Below are 16,732 nucleotides of genomic sequence, written 5' to 3'. Positions count from 1 at the left end.
CACAGTCTGATCACACTCATCACTGTCTGATCACACTCAACACAGTCTGATCACACTCAACACAGTCTGATCACACTCATCACTGTCTGATCACACTCAACACTGTCTGATCACACTCAACACAGTCTGATCACACTCAACACAGTCTGATCACACTCATCACTGTCTGATCACACTCAACACTGTCTGATCACACTCATCACTGTCTGATCACACTCATCACTGTCTGATCACACTCAACACAGTCTGATCACACTCATCACTGTCTGATCACACTCATCACTGTCTGATCACACTCAACACAGTCTGATCACACTCAACACAGTCTGATCACACTCAACACTGTCTGATCACATTCATCACTGTCTGATCACACTCATCACTGTCTGATCACATTCATCACTGTCTGATCACACTCATCACAGTCTGATCACACTCAACACTGTCTGATCACACTCAACACTGTCTGATCACACTCAACACAGTCTGATCACACTCAACACTGTCTGATCACATTCATCACTGTCTGATCACACTCATCACTGTCTGATCACACTAATCACTGTCTGATCACACTCAACATTGTCTGATCACACTCATCACTGTCTGATCACACTCAACACTGTCTGATCACACTCAACACAGTCTGATCACACTCAACATTGTCTGATCACACTCATCACTGTCTGATCACACTCAACATTGTCTGATCACACTCAACACTGTCTGATCACACTCAACACAGTCTGATCACACTCATCACTGTCTGATCACATTCATCACTGTCTGATCACACTCAACACTGTCTGATCACACTCATCACTGTCTGATCACACTCATCACTGTCTGATCACACTCAACATTGTCTGATCACACTCATCACTGTCTGATCACATTCATCACAGTCTGATCACACTCAACATTGTCTGATCACACTCAACATTGTCTGATCACCAGTGTTGGGGTAACGGATTACAAGTAACTTGCGTTACGTAATCAAATTACTTTTATGAAGTAACGAGTAAAGAAAGGCATTACTTTCTGAATTTACACATTAATATTTGCGTTACTTTTTTTGTAAACTAACGCGAGTTACTTTTCAATTAAATTAATCTTTTTTAACCGTTATGTCTTTACTGAATTAAATTTATTGCCATCACTTGCGCACATGCGCACTCATGCATGTGCGGTAACACGCGGCAGAAACAGACATGGCAGGTCAGAGCTTTATGTTTCTGTGATGGAAATACTCTCATTATTTTGAAGTCGTCGAAGAAAAGGAGAAGGCAATAGTCATCAAATGTAGATTGTGTGCAGGTGAAAAACACAAACTCAATTTTAAAAAAGCATCTTCATGCAAAGCACAGCTCCGTAGAGTTGGAAGCGAGAGAGCCGAATGGTGACAACTGCTGAACAACAAAAGCTTGATTTTAGTTCACCACCAGGTAAAACTAGAATTAGTTCCACTTAAAAATTGGTTTTAATTTAAGAAAAAGTAACGTAATGCATTCCTTTTTATAAAAAATAACTAAGTAATGCAATTAGTTACTTTTTTAGGGAGTAACGCAATACTGTAACACATTACTTTTAAAAGTAACTTTCCCCAACACTGCTGATCACTGACTCATCACTGTCTGATCACAGATTAATTACTGCCTGATCACAGATTAATTACTGCCTGATCACAGAAACATCACTGTCTGATCACAGATTAATTACTGCCTGATCACAGAAACATCACTGTCTGATCACAGACTCATCACTGTCTGATCACAGAAACATCACTGTCTGATCACAGATTAATTACTGCCTGATCACAGAAACATCATTGTCTGATCACAGACTCATCACTGTCTGATCACAGAAACATCACTGTCTGATCACAGACTCATCACTGTCTGATCACAGAAGCATCATTGTCTGATCACAGACTCATCACTGTCTGATCACAGAAACATCACTGTCTGATCACAGAAACATCACTGTCTGATCACAGAAACATCACTGTCTGATCACAGATTAATTACTGCCTGATCACAGAAACATCATTGTCTGATCACAGACTCATCACTGTCTGATCACAGAAACATCACTGTCTGATCACAGAAGCATCATTGTCTGATCACAGACTCATCACTGTCTGATCACAGAAACATCACTGTCTGATCACAGATTAATTACTGCCTGATCACAGAAACATCACTGTCTGATCACAGACTCATCACTGTCTGATCACAGAAACATCACTGTCTGATCACAGATTAATTACTGCCTGATCACAGAAACATCATTGTCTGATCACAGACTCATCACTGTCTGATCACAGAAACATCACTGTCTGATCACAGACTCATCACTGTCTGATCACAGAAGCATCATTGTCTGATCACAGACTCATCACTGTCTGATCACAGAAACATCACTGTCTGATCACAGAAACATCACTGTCTGATCACAGAAACATCACTGTCTGATCACAGATTAATTACTGCCTGATCACAGAAACATCATTGTCTGATCACAGACTCATCACTGTCTGATCACAGAAACATCACTGTCTGATCACAGAAGCATCATTGTCTGATCACAGACTCATCACTGTCTGATCACAGAAACATCACTGTCTGATCACAGATTAATTACTGCCTGATCACAGAAACATCACTGCCTGATCACAGAAACATCACTGTCTGATCACAGACTCATCACTGTCTGATCACAGAAACATCACTGTCTGATCACAGAAACATCACTGTCTGATCACAGAAACATCACTGTCTGATCACAGACTCAACTATATTAAACAAAATGAAGTAAATAAAAAAAACCCAAAAAAAACTCAATTAATTGAAATCAGCTAAATACTGAATAATGAAGTTAACTAGCTAAAGGATTAAGTGAAGCGTGTCATGGAGTGCTTTATTCTCTTACAGCAAACCACCAACAATTACAATGTTTTATTCATTTTTTTAAAAATCTGGTTGTTACTTTTTATCCATTTATAGCTACATTGAATCTCGTCACAAATCATCTGAGGCGGTGATACTGACGACGTTTACATTGATTTTCTTTTAATTGTTCAACAGCAGCTTCATGAGTTAAATCCAGACCATTCTTCATGTTAATAAACTAAACTGTAATAAAATCATACAGCGCTTCAGTTCCAGGAAAATGAAGGAGATTCACGTCAGTGTAACGCACTTCACTTCAGTTCAATGACTTTGTGTAGAATTTTGAAAGAGTCGTTTGTGTTTGTTGTTTCCTGTGATGTTTGTTATGTTTAGCCGTAACGCCGTTGTGTTAAAGTCTTCATGTGGTGCAGTGTTTATTGACGTTGTTGACGTTGTTAGTATTGTTGACGTACCGTTCAGCTGAAACTCTTTTCTCCACTGAAAACTCTCATCGATCATCTTGAGCGTGTCGTCCACCACGAAGTGCCTCCAGGTCAGGTAGCTCTCCACCAGAGCGTCGTCTTTCAGCAGTCGCTCAACATCTCTGCTGTCGTACTTCTGCATGCAGTCTGAGCGAAAAGACACAGAACGATTCAAAGTCAAAGTCAAAGAAGCTTTATTGTCACTTCAACCATATATAGTTGATGCAGTACACAGTGAAGTGAAACAACGTTCCTCCTAGACCGGAGGTGCTACACATACAAAGACAAAGTACAGTGACGCAGACAAACATAGAGCTAAACATAGAGATAAAAAATTTAACTATAATTTAAAAATTAAGATTAAACTAAAAAAAAAAAATTAAACTATACTTAAACTATACTTAAGGTGCGATTCAACAAAATGGCGGGTCTGATCGTGTCACTGTTATTATTATTATTATTATTATTACTACGGTGTTATTACAACCTTTATAAGCACTCATAGACTGTAGACTGTTACAACTGAAGGGTGAAACACACAGTCTCTTGCTCTGACGCTTATACCAAATGTTTCTGGGTGAAAGTTAAACGGTTAAAAGTCGCAATCCACACGTTCTATAGAACACAACTACACAACCCTCACTGACACACTATAGGTAAGTAGGTTACTTAGATACACGGCTGTGTCCCAAATCACTGATCAAATACATCCCAGTGCAGGTCCGGCTTTTCCCTTTCCTCAGTGTACACGACGTAACACCTGAACATCATCTGAGATTCCTCAATAAAGTGCACTAATTAATTGACTGCACACTACATAGTGCCCTTTATGTCCAATAAACTGTAGAGTGGTTTGGGTTTCGGCTCCTGGTGTGAAACCTACATAAATATGACACTTTTAAAGTATCAAATCGTTTAGAATTTAGGGCACGTTTACTTACTGCTATTACTTTATTAATTCACTAATAACTGAGCGCACAAGGAAATAAAAATAAGTGAGATCTTTCTGATGTTCACTAGCTGCAGCAGTTTCCGCGTCTGATCGTCAAAGTGCTGTTTTTACAGAATGCCAAAGTGTTTGCGTGAAAGAACGCGCATGCTGCAGTGAGGAATGTGATAATTAATAACCGGGATTCTTCATGCAGCACATGAATGTTGATATACTGAGATGATTATTAGATGTACATTTATTCATCTATCACTTATCTACTCTCATGTCACCAAACTAGTATTTACTTTAAAAAAAAACATTTTAAAAAGTTGTACTGACTCTTGCTTTAAAGGTTGAATTGTATTATGACGAAAAAAGACCTTGTTTTCTTCTCCGGTCAGTATTTTCTATGCCTTTTTTTTTAGGCTTGAAGACGAGGAAGTGGACTAGAAATGCAATCAAACATCAAGTCACTCAGCATAACATGGAGATTACAGAAAGAGATAACTTTTTAATAAACACACACACTTGACATGTAGGTACTGTAAACCGAAACCTGTAGGAATTCAAACTTAAAGGAGTTTAAGATTCCTATTTCCTATTTATACACCCTAAGTAGGGCACTACCCTTCAAGGTGCCATTTGGGACGCAGCCAGGGTTTAGTGCACACGGACACTTGTAGTTCTGCGGTCGGGATTCCGATCAGTGATCATTCTGCACTTTAGGATGAATCCATAAGATGATCAAGATGAGGTGGATGTCTGGAGGAACTTCGGAGGAACTGAACTCATTAAAACACACTCACCTTGAACGAACTCATTTTTAAACCTCTGACGCGTTTCCTGGATCTTGATCTCCAATTCCTTTAAAAGATAAAAAAAAACATATGGAGTTATTTATGAGCTGTACATGTAGAAAACAGCGATCATTGTGAAAGGTACAGATTTAACTCCAACCTGCTCCGGTTCAGGCTGTGCAGCGTCCGCCATGTTTGTTTGAACTGACTGTCACATCCGGGTTGCCAGATTGGGCCGAGTTCAATGTCCAGGCCCTCTCGCGCTAACTGTAAGGGTGCGTCACAAATCGACTGAATTTTAAAGCGTTTTATTGCATACATTGGTACTTTTCCTCTTGAACGTAATTTTCAGTACAACGTTTTACTAATAGTCTAATCAGAATTTATTCCTAAATAATATTGTTAAAGTTGAAATCTCAGAACTCGTGCCTTCTCCGGGGATGACGAGAGTTTATAAAGGGAATCAAAAATAAAACAAACAAAATCTGTGTCATGCTGAAACGGGAAAATAATCATTGACAGGGTGATAAGATGAAGTAAATAATGTGCAGAGATACTGTGTTTCAATCCTCTATTACCACAGGAATCTTTTTTAAATGCATTATAGCTACGTTCTGCAAAATAGTCAATAAACAGTCGTTCCCTCACCAGTCTCTTTTACAACACTCTCGAAGTCAAGTGAAGTCAACCAAAAATAAATAAATAAATAAATAAATAAATAAATAAATAAGGTTATCATACTGCCAAATGAAATAAAGTTACAGCTTTACCTCTGACTGTTACAAGGCACTGGAACTGGAGACTCCTTCCAAAAATGTTAAGTAAAAGGAGTTTCTTTATAGAAAAAGGTCGTGCCAATCGTTTTCCGAACCTGTTCTCAGTACAGGTCCCTGTGAATGAGCTGCTGCTATAGAAATGATCTAGAACAAGTACATGAATGTGAAAATTAATCAACACCTTACGACCAATCAGAAATCAGAATTTAACAATAATTGTTATAGTGTCTAACTTTCATTAATTTTCATTTTAAAAAAATCAATAATAATTTTAGCTCAGTGATGCAATCATAAAGTTCATAATGTCATTCCACTTTATTTTTAAAGACAGCGTGATTTCCAAAACTCCTCAGAACAAGAAATCGACCAATCTGGCAACCCCTGTCAGAAGTTTAAGCCAAGATTCGGCAAAACAGTTGTGTGTGTGTCCTGAAACTGCAACTCCGCTGTCCGCCATTTTGAGTCTAAGAAACTGTTACCTAATGGGCGCCATCGTGGCTCTGCGGAAGACTTTTGTTCTGGGGCGTGGTGTACGAGATATACTAGGTCAAAAAAATTGTCTTGACTTTTATGTTAAAGCAAGAAAAACACTCGTTTTTATTAAAGTTAAATACATATCTGCCTGTTTTTGCGAACAGATTTCTGAAAAAGCGAAAACAAATGGCTCGGTGTCAGTATTCTGACAAGTCCCTCCCATCCTGCGCTCAGATTGGATAGTTCTATATCGGCTCCTGAGCTAGGATTGGATAGTTTAATTGTCCAATTGGAGCACAGTTTGAGGGAGGAAGTAGCGAAGGGGGAACTATTTGGCGGGAACGGTTTGCTGACAGAAGTGAGGTTTCCCTTAGGTAACTAAGCTACAAAAACTAATATTATTTCTCGAGGTCATGTGTTTTTGTTTACTTTATCTTGCTTGCTGATACTATCTGTAATTTATTTCACTATTTTTTATCTTCCATCAGCCTGTGATTGCACTAGAAAGGAGATTTCTGACATGTGGGCGTGGCCAGTCCAGCATTGTGTTTTTTCCCCCTCCTGTAGAAGAAGCTATATATACAGCCACTGAAGCTAAGTGGTCAGTGTATTGCTGGGATTTGTTGCATGCTACACTACATTCTTAGATTAGATTAGATTAGCAAAGCCACAACCATTAGCCACTCCCACTGACCCATGGTGCCTGCCGTGTCTCTTTGATGAGAGGTCATATATGTCAGGATAATGTGCAGCTAGGGTTCCTCCATTTTTTGTGTCCCTTTTTACAGTATTCCGGTTGTACCTGTTAAAGCTCCTGCAAAACCTTTGTAATTATTTTAACTCACTTCACAGTTTCGATCTTGTGGTGCATTCCTGCCAAACCTGTCATCACGGTTGTACCTCCAGTCACAACTAACCCTCCTTTCTAACATTGTATCTCCTCCGGCACATATCACTGCTGTTAGAGATCTGCGCAACTTCTGTCGCTGTCTAATCACAACAACAGTCACAGCTATCGCTTTCAACTAGAACAGCAGCTCAGCTCTTCTGAACTCTTTCAGCTTGTTGCGTGTGAAGTAAACATGGCTTCAGTGCATCAGTGCCTCCACATGGTCACACTGCATGGTGACCTTCTCATCTTTCAGTGCAAGCATCCCAACTCAAGAAGCTCTGAGGTCATATTCTGGAGGATGTCCTTCAACCGAGACTCGGGCACCTTCTTAAATAAAGACGATAAAATAACAACCATGTATGAAAACGCCTCCAGAGCAGTCAGCATCATTCACTGCACTGCTGTCGTCAATGTGAAAACGAGGCAGAGAGCCCTGTGCATTTTGTTGAGGCTTCACCGGAAGGGATCTCAAGGGTTTAAGTACATGCTTTACTCTTTAAGCAGTAGGACCAGTGCAAAACTACATGTGGAATTTTCGTTGCCTTACGAGATGGGCAAGGATGTCTCGATTTTCCACGGACCCACTCTGGTCTGGAGTCACCAGGACATTGTCTTCTACACGTCTGCAGAAACTGGTAGTGTGAAGGAAGTCCCGATACATCTGAAGGTCAGCTTTCTTGGCGAATTGCCTCTTTCTCGAAGACCAATAGCAGTTCTTGGTTTGCAGAAGATGACAGAAGAGGAGATGGGAAATGATGCGGAAGATAAAACTGTTCTTTACTTCCTAGAGGATGGAAAGACTTTTAGTGCTGATTGTCTTTTACCCAGTGCCTACAGTTTGGTTGTTCGATGTATGCTGGTGCTTTCGGCCAAGGAAGTAGATGGATCTCTGAGATCTACTGTGATAGCTGCAACTTGTAGGAGACAGCTGGTGTGGTTTGAAAATGGACTTCCGGATGAAGTGTGTCTTCTCCCGTATAAAGAGCCCCGAAGCATTCGAACCGTTCACACAGGAAGTGGCTGCCTCATCGTTGTTGTTTTCGAGCATGGGAATGTCTGCGCTGTGTGGAAAGATACCTTCAAGGTAGGTTTTGTGGTATTCTTAAGGTTTGCCATGTTGAATGTTGTAGACATGCTGTAGGTAGTTGCAAAGAATGATATCCAAATTAAAAATGTTCAGAAAAAAAAATGAAGATGTGGAGGAAGAAGATCTGCAGAACATGCTATTGAACGTTCCATGTGGATCTGTTTATTTTATTAAAAATATGACCATTAAAATTGTATCTCCATTACCAGACGGTTCTACGTGATGTAAGCCTAGCATAGTTTTTCACACTAATGGACAGTGATCTGGATGTAGTTCATGATTAATGATGTTGATCAAATCAGACTGCAGACTTTGTGAAAATATCACGAGGAGGTTCTACGGCATCTTCCTACGATACAGATAAAAACATTAAACTGGTAAAACATTAAACTCGATTTGAGAACAAAGGTCAAATTCTAAATCATAAACAGCTTAATAAGAGGGTTCTTGACTCACTGGTTGATTAACAGAACGATTCACTAGTAACTGACCGTCATTTCAATCTCAGAATCTTTGTATTCAAACAGTTGTGTATCATTGTATTTAGTTGTGTTGCTGTTTTATACAGAGAGTGTATGGGTCAGTATCAGTGTTTTATACAGAGAGTGTATGGGTCAGTATCAGTGTTTTATACAGAGAGTGTATGGGTCAGTATCAGTGTTTTATACAGAGAGTGTATGGGTCAGTATCAGTGTTTTATACAGAGAGTGTATGGGTCAGTATCAGTGTTTTATACAGGGAGAGTGTATGGGTCAGTATCAGTGTTTTATACAGGGAGAGTGTATGGGTCAGTATCAGTGTTTTATACAGAGAGTGTATGGGTCAGTATCAGTGTTTTATACAGGGATCGTGTGGGTCAGTATCAGTGTTTTATACAGGGATCGTGTGGGTCAGTATCAGTGTTTTATACAGGGATCGTGTGGGTCAGTATCAGTGTTTTATACAGGGATCGTGTGGGTCAGTATCAGTGTTTTATACAGGGATCGTGTGGGTCAGTATCAGTGTTTTATACAGGGATCGTGTGGGTCAGTATCAGTGTTTTATACAGGGATCGTGTGGGTCAGTATCAGTGTTTTATACAGGGATCGTGTGGGTCAGTATCAGTGTTTTATACAGGGATCGTGTGGGTCAGTATCAGTGTTTTATACAGGGATCGTGTGGGTCAGTATCAGTGTTTTATACAGGGATCGTGTGGGTCAGTATCAGTGTTTTATACAGGGATCGTGTGGGTCAGTATCAGTGTTTTATACAGGGATCGTGTGGGTCAGTATCAGTGTTTTATACAGGGATCGTGTGGGTCAGTATCAGTGTTTTATACAGGGATCGTGTGGGTCAGTATCAGTGTTTTATACAGGGATCGTGTGGGTCAGTATCAGTTTTATACAGGGATCGTGTGGGTCAGTATCAGTGTTTTATACAGGGATCGTGTGGGTCAGTATCAGTGTTTTATACAGGGATCGTGTGGGTCAGTATCAGTGTTTTATACAGGGATCGTGTGGGTCAGTATCAGTGTTTTATACAGGGATCGTGTGGGTCAGTATCAGTGTTTTATACAGGGATCGTGTGGGTCAGTATCAGTGTTTTATACAGGGATCGTGTGGGTCAGTATCAGTGTTTTATACAGGGATCGTGTGGGTCAGTATCAGTTTTATACAGGGATCGTGTGGGTCAGTATCAGTGTTTTATACAGGGATCGTGTGGGTCAGTATCAGTGTTTTATACAGGGATCGTGTGGGTCAGTATCAGTGTTTTATACAGGGATCGTGTGGGTCAGTATCAGTGTTTTATACAGGGATCGTGAGGACAGACTGCCTAAGCATATGGGTCAGTATCAGTGTTTTCTGAATGTTTCGGTGCTCAGAGCTGAACTGCTCTCGCGTGTGATAGCTTCTCCGCACTCTCTAGTAAACTCACAGTATAAATGGCAGAAAGATTTTGCTTTTATCAGTCCTCAGAAAATAGCTCCAGATTGTCTCTTCTTCAGCACAGTGACTGAAACCTGGTGCAGTTTTAAACGTCCCTAAATGAAGTGCTGTGTTGATGCATTGAGGTGCCTTCAGTAGCAGACTCTAGGAGGCTCAATATGTCCACATATTGCATCATGCTGTACAGTGGTAGAGCCCCTGCTGACATCTTCATTATAAAGCTCTGAATACACAGAGTTCATGTTCAGCTGAAAGCTTTCCTCCCTTAAGGCTTAAAGACTGGTTTAAAAGTGCAGACTTGTATTCTGTATGCACACTCAGGTGTGGTGTTGTCCTTTGAGGATTGACCAACAGGTGGAGCAGTCGAGCGCTGACACGCATCCAAATCTAGTATGAGCTCAGCCTTCCTGTTATCTCTTGGGTTAAAGGCCTTGACTTTCTCTGCTTTAGGGAAGTTTGTTCAGTGAGCGTTAATGCGGGTTCGAGTGAATGCCACAGTGTTGTGCAGGTTTGTGTTCTCACTCATATTAGAGCAGAACTCAGGCTAAAACACCTGAACGTGATGTACAATGTACAACGTGATCAATGAAAGATGTAATAAAACAATGCCTCTCTCCTTCCCAGGTGGCTGCATGCTGGACAGATGTGCACCTTTTGCTTGTGGATGATTTTCTTGGTGCAGGGTTTGAGCAGATGTTGCTGCTTTTCGAGGACATCGACTCAGCAGACGGAATCCTGGAGAAATTCCTCCTCACGGATCTCTGTGGCATCAGTCACTCTGTCAGTTACCATCATCATCTCATCACTGTCCATCTTCTTGTTAAATAATAATCAGTTATTGACATTATGTTAGTAGATTTTAGCTCCTCAGTTGTTTATAATATAGCGTGTGTTCTAGAGTGTAACGCACCTCGTGAGGGATGTGGTAATAAGCCGATGAGTTGAGTTATAACGTGTTATGACAGGTGCTTCACTTCAGGTTCCTGGTGCTTCATTTAACAAACCCAAGCTCTGATGAATTACTGCTTATACATTTGTGTTTCTTTCTAGCATGGAAGAGCAGAGAGTGAAGATGTAAATCGGTGTGAGGTGGCAGAAGACAACATAACTTTGACAATCCAAGCACTAGAGGCCAGACTCCAGGTACGAAGCTTAGTTTTTGTGAAATTAGTTGTCAAACTTTTTAATGAACTACAACACTTACCTGGTCCCTGTTCTGGTAAAAGATTTAGCTCTGAATGTGTTGTGTTGAAAAACACCATAGACAATAAAATGTGTGTGTGTTTCAGAGTGGTTTGGCCTTCCTACAGGACCTTCAGAGAGATCTGCATGTTAAAGATCATGTCATCCAGCAGTGTATATCTGCTCTCTGTGACCTTTTATCAGACCGGAAGCATGTCGTATCTCCTGCACTGCAGGTCTTTCTTTCTGTCTTTTTTTTTTTTTTTTTTTTAAGTTACATGTTTTGAAAAATACACAAGACATACACAGATCAGGCATAACATTATGAAAACTGACAGGTGAAGTGAATAACACTGATTATCTCCTCATCATGGCACCTGTTAGTGGGTGGGATATATTAGGCAGCAAGTGAACATTTTGTCCTCAAAGTTGATGTGTTAGAAGCAGGAAAAATGGACAAGTGTAAGGATTTGAGCGAGTTTGACAAGGACCAAATTGTGATGGTTAGACGACTGGATCAGAGCATCTCCAAAACTGCAGCTCTTGTGGGGTGTTCCCGGTCCGCAGTGGTCAGTATCTATCAAAAGTGCTCCAAGGAAGGAACAGTGGTGAACTGGTGACAGGGTCATGGGTGGTCAAGGCTCACTGATGCACATGGGAAGTGAAGGCTGGCCCGTGTGATCTGATCCAACAGACGAGCTACTGTTGCTCAAATTGCTGAAGAAGTTAATGCTGGTTCTGATAGAAAGGTGTCAGAATACACAGTGCATCACAGTTTGTTGCGTATGTGAGCATCAGAACTCGACCACAGAGCAATGGAAGAAGGTGGCCTGGTCTGATGAATCATGTTTTCTTTTACATCACGTGGATGGCCGGGTGCATGTCCGTCGCTTACCTGGGGAACACATGGCACCAAGATGCACTATGAGAAGAAGGCGAGCCGGTGGGGGCAGTGTCATGCTTTGGGCAATGTTCTGCAGGAAAACCTTGGGTTTTGCCATGCATGTGGATGTTACTTTGACATGTTCCACCTACCTAAGCATTGTTGCAGACCATGTACACCCTTTCATGGAAACAGTATTCCCTGATGGCTGTGGCCTCTTTCAGCAGGATAATGCACCGTGCCACAAAGCAAAACTGGATCAGGAATGGTTTGATGAGCACAACAACCAGTTTGAGGTGTTGACTTGACCAAGTCCAATCCTTGGAAGCTCCACCTCGCAACTTAGAGGACTTAAAGGATCTGCTACTAAGATCTTGGTGCCAGATACCACAGCACACCTTCAGGGATGTAGTGGAGTCCATGCCTTGACAGGTCAGGACTGTTTTGGCAGCAAAAGGGGACCAACACAATAATAGACAGGTGGTCATAAAGTTATGGCTGAATGGTGTATATGTGTGCTCCTGAATTATTTACACCGTTCAGCGTGTACTTCGCTGCAGTTTAGCCCAAAGAAGTTTTTGTTTGATTAATAAATAACAAAGCGGACCAAAAATGTCCAGAAATATGAATGAATCGAGTCTGTGATTCTTATCTATAATAGAAATGAGAATCTCAACTTTCCACAGAAGCGTCATTTGAGGTTAATCTGATGGTTTTTCATCGTTTTACATTTTATCATCACCACACGACCATAATGTTCTATACTCACACACTCCATACTGCTGCCGTACTACTGGGAATAGTATGTAATGGTGCAGTGTGGAGATCTTACACATACAGCGCTATAAACACAGCCTGTATTCCTGCATTACAGGAGGGACTGGTGTCTCTGCTGGATGAACAGAGCGAGGAGGATGAGTGCACTCCATATGTGAGGATGGAAACAAATTCAGGCGAGAGTCTCCTGAAAGTGGAGAGAGTCTGGCACAGAGTCATCGGCCACAGGCTTGTGTTTGGTGCACTTTTAGCACCGACCAATCAAATGTAAGCTAATCATTTTCATAGAGAATATAATTGTGTAAGTATTAAAACATTTGTGGCGTGCATTAACAGAAAAATAATCAAAAGCAGGGTGGTAGGATGAAGCGGAGTTAGTGTTAGCACCATTCATTATTTTCCTGTAACAGCACGTCCCTGCAGACTGTTTTATCGCTCTTCCACCACAGCAGCTGGTCAGTGCTAACAGTGTTCCAGTAATCAAAGAACATCATACTTTTTTTTGTTTTTGTTTTTTTAGCCCTTTCTACGTTCTAGTGTGTGATCTAGGGCTGAGTTTAATAAGAAACCGTGGGTACCAGTACGAACCTTACACAAATACCCGTGTTCTGGTGAGATCATTAACATGTGTAGTGATGTTAATGTAGTGTGCAATCACACCATGTCGTGTATGTTGAGATGTGTTCTACCCAGTGACGGGTGATACGTCTAGACACGTCACACATCTATGAACGAGGACATCTCCGTGCTCAGTACAGTCGGCCTCGTGCCCTCCTTTTTTACCTTTCTTACCCTCACCTCCTATGGAGTGGGTGTTCATTTATTTCAGACATCTGTCCTTCATTAAAAAAACCCATCTTCCATCTGGTTTCTATGGGAACAGTCTCTCTCTCTCTCTCTCTCTCTCTCTCTCTCTCTCTCACCCTCCCTCCTTACCTCAGTCCATGACAAAACTTCTTCTAAAGCTCTCATCACTCTGTTCTCTTTCCATTCTTTTCTAAACTTTAGCTCATCTGTTTCTTCTCCTCTGTTCTGATGTCATCTCATTTCTTTCTGCTGATCCGTTCTATCATCTATTTAACTTTAGTCTATTGCGATGTCATCTATATTATTCCACTCAATTCGCCTGTATTATGATGGCATCTCATGTCTATTCTATTTTTATCAATTGATTCTATCTCAGGTTATGTGGTTTACATTTACGCCATTTGTCGTTTATCCAGAGCAACTTATGTTTATCTCATTTATATGACTAAGTAGTCACAGCAGCAGTGGCAGCTTAGCAGTTCTGGGATTAGAACTCACAACATTCTGATCAGTAGTCCAACATCGAAACCCCTGCCCTGTTGTCTGTTCTACTCATGTCTACTGTGATGCATCTCACCTATTTTGTATTATTCTGTTGTGATGTCATCCGTCTATCTTAATATTGTTTTTAACTTTGTCTCATTCCTGTCTCAATCTTCTGATCTACTCTCTTCTGTTACATCATCTTTTCTTTCTTTTATGTAACTCTATTATAATTGAATCTGTTCTATTCGTTTAGTGTCCTATCATATGTCTATCTATCTATCTATCTATCTATCTATCTATCTATCTATCTATCTATCTATCTATCTATCTATCTATCTATCTATCTTTTCTGTCCTATCTTTTACTTTCTTATATACAGGGATGTATTTTTTCATGTCATTTACTTCTATTCTCATGTCATCTATTCTGCTTTATTCTGTTTCCTGTTCCTTTCTGTTCTAGTCTCCTGGTCATGCATAAAAATTCACCCTGTAGAAAAAAGGCAGTTCGGTGAAGGGGAAAGGACACTGCTTTATTCTCTTTGATTTTTGTTCTCATCTTTTATTCTTTTCTCTTTTATTCTCCCAGGGCCATGTAGACCTTCAGAAAAGTTTCTTTCACACCGTGTGATTATATTTTCTCTTTTGAGTGCCAGAAGTCAACTGTTTCTCTCTCTCTCTCTCTCTGTTGCTCTCCCTCCCTCCCTCTCTCTGTCTCTCTCTCTCTGTCCCTCTCTCTCTGTCTCTCTCTCTCTGTCTCTCTCTCTCTCTCTCTGTCTCTCTCTCTCTGTCTCTCTCTCTCACCAAACCATTTATATTTATTTATTTATTAATACACAATCCATCAATCGATTTAAAGACAAAGAAAACAAGAAAATTATTTTCAAATAAATTTTAAAGAAAACTGACAGTCTGCAGGTGTTTTCAGCTGCCTCTCATTTCACCTTTCTGTTGTTCTTTCAGGACGGAATCTGAAAACATGATTGCTGCCTTCATAGCCACGCCCCCTATGGTTCAAAGTGTGAATAAAATCATTTGCTACCCTGAACCCCTGACCTCTGCGGCCCCTGGACCTCCAAATGCTAAAAGAAGCAAGTTTCCCAGTGGTCCGGCCGTACTTATCGTCACTGATCTCGCCCCATTATTGACCTTCGACCCAATTAAATGCTCTGTTCTGCTATGCGTTTCTACCACGGAAGCAGAAAATGCATCTCACCACTGCAAATTGGTGAATTTAGATTTAAAAGGGGCACTGGAGGGTAAATTTCAGCCACGACTCTTCGAGGACTGCAGCATTGACTCAGGTAACGTGTGCTACAGATAACATGTGGTGATGTTGGTATTCCACAGTGAATATCGGCAGGCAGGCTAGATGTTGTGATGTGTATCCTAGCGGGATGCAGCTCATTTTTTGTTATCGCTATCTAGATGAATCCAGGGAGGATCTGCTGAGTCTGATGGCAGCGTTTGAGTCTTGGCGTTTTCACATCACAAGTAATGATCGGACCGTGGTGGATGTATTGCGGTTTTTGGAGGAGAAATTCAGAGCTAAACGATTAAATATCAGTCCGCAATATTTGCTGTGTTGTTCCGTGCAACCGCCTAGCACTATGCTTTTCCACTGGAAACCTTGCAGCTCTTTCGACGGAATGCTGGAACTCTGTTGCAGGTGAGAGAACTTTTTTTTTTTTTTTTTTGAATCATATGAACTAAATCAAATTTTTCACTTATTCTGACCTTTACTTTGCAGTGACCATCTGTGCTTGCTTCATTTCCTGGATACTTTGTGCAACTTCCTTCCTGTTTCTCATTGTATTAAACTTCTCAAAACTGGGCAGGGCAGAAACGGAAGCTCCGCCCTCTCCATGGAGCATGAGATTCGCACAATCAAAGAAAGTGTGGTCGATCTGATCCATGGCGGGGTGGAAGATCCGAGTAGCGGTCTCTTTGTTCATATCAGTCGAGAGCAGTGGCTAAAAGAACAGAGTGATCAGCTCCACCCACTCGTGGAGGTAAAGCTTTATCATCGGTTGGTGGAAAGAGCCATTGATCTTGAGATGGCAAGTGACGTTGCCATGCTCATGGAGGCGGAGCTTAATGAGTATTAATACTAAATAAAAGACTATATAGTTAAAAAAGTGTGTGGAGCAGCAGATAATGCAAATAAATAAGTTGTGATGTGCATCACACCACCATGATGCTCATTCAGTTTAAATATTCCCAACATCTTTGTTTTAAGCTATTATTATAATTATATAATAATAATAATAATAATAATAATAATAATAATAATAATGCATATTTGTAATGTGTATATGTTTGTAATATAACAGTTTATATTTC

The 16,732-nt window shown here is 40.6% G+C and overlaps 2 protein-coding genes across 2 annotated transcripts in view; one reads left to right on the top strand and one right to left on the bottom strand.

The window, feature by feature from the left end:
* Positions 1–5,340, bottom strand: part of mospd2 (motile sperm domain containing 2) — a 22,183-nt gene extending 16,843 nt beyond the window's left edge. The window contains exons 1-3 of the mRNA XM_058392004.1: positions 5,262–5,340; positions 5,111–5,168; positions 3,365–3,520 (exon numbers count right to left, since the gene is read on the bottom strand). Of these exons, the coding sequence (XP_058247987.1) occupies positions 3,365–3,520; positions 5,111–5,168; positions 5,262–5,294 (247 nt within the window). The 5' untranslated portion in view covers positions 5,295–5,340. The remainder of the gene's footprint in view (positions 1–3,364; positions 3,521–5,110; positions 5,169–5,261) is intronic.
* On the top strand, positions 4,939–16,732 carry fancb (FA complementation group B). The gene is made up of 9 exons (XM_058392001.1): positions 4,939–6,725; positions 6,840–8,327; positions 10,880–11,035; positions 11,306–11,398; positions 11,545–11,673; positions 13,195–13,364; positions 15,353–15,693; positions 15,818–16,058; positions 16,140–16,732. The coding sequence occupies exons 2-9, from the start codon at positions 7,434–7,436 to the stop codon at positions 16,495–16,497; spliced, it is 2,382 nt and encodes a 793-aa protein (XP_058247984.1). The 5' UTR covers positions 4,939–6,725; positions 6,840–7,433; the 3' UTR covers positions 16,498–16,732.

The sequence above is a fragment of the Hemibagrus wyckioides genome, linkage group LG06 (genome assembly GCF_019097595.1).
Source record: "Hemibagrus wyckioides isolate EC202008001 linkage group LG06, SWU_Hwy_1.0, whole genome shotgun sequence".
NCBI classification, from domain to species: Eukaryota; Metazoa; Chordata; class Actinopteri; order Siluriformes; family Bagridae; genus Hemibagrus; species Hemibagrus wyckioides.
The sequence above is the reverse complement of the archived record's forward strand: the minus strand, read 5'-3'. Positions and strand labels throughout refer to the sequence as shown.

What these genes read in the sequence shown, in the direction of transcription:
- fancb (XM_058392001.1), top strand. Translation starts at nt 7,434, where the DNA reads ATGGCTTCAGTGCATCAGTGCCTCCACATGGTCACACTGCATGGTGAC. An exon ending in TGTGGAAAGATACCTTCAAG is followed by an intron (nt 8,328 to 10,879) that starts GTAGGTTTTGTG and finishes TCTCCTTCCCAG; the next exon opens with GTGGCTGCATGCTGGACAGA. An exon ending in TTAGCACCGACCAATCAAAT is followed by an intron (nt 13,365 to 15,352) that starts GTAAGCTAATCA and finishes TTGTTCTTTCAG; the next exon opens with GACGGAATCTGAAAACATGA.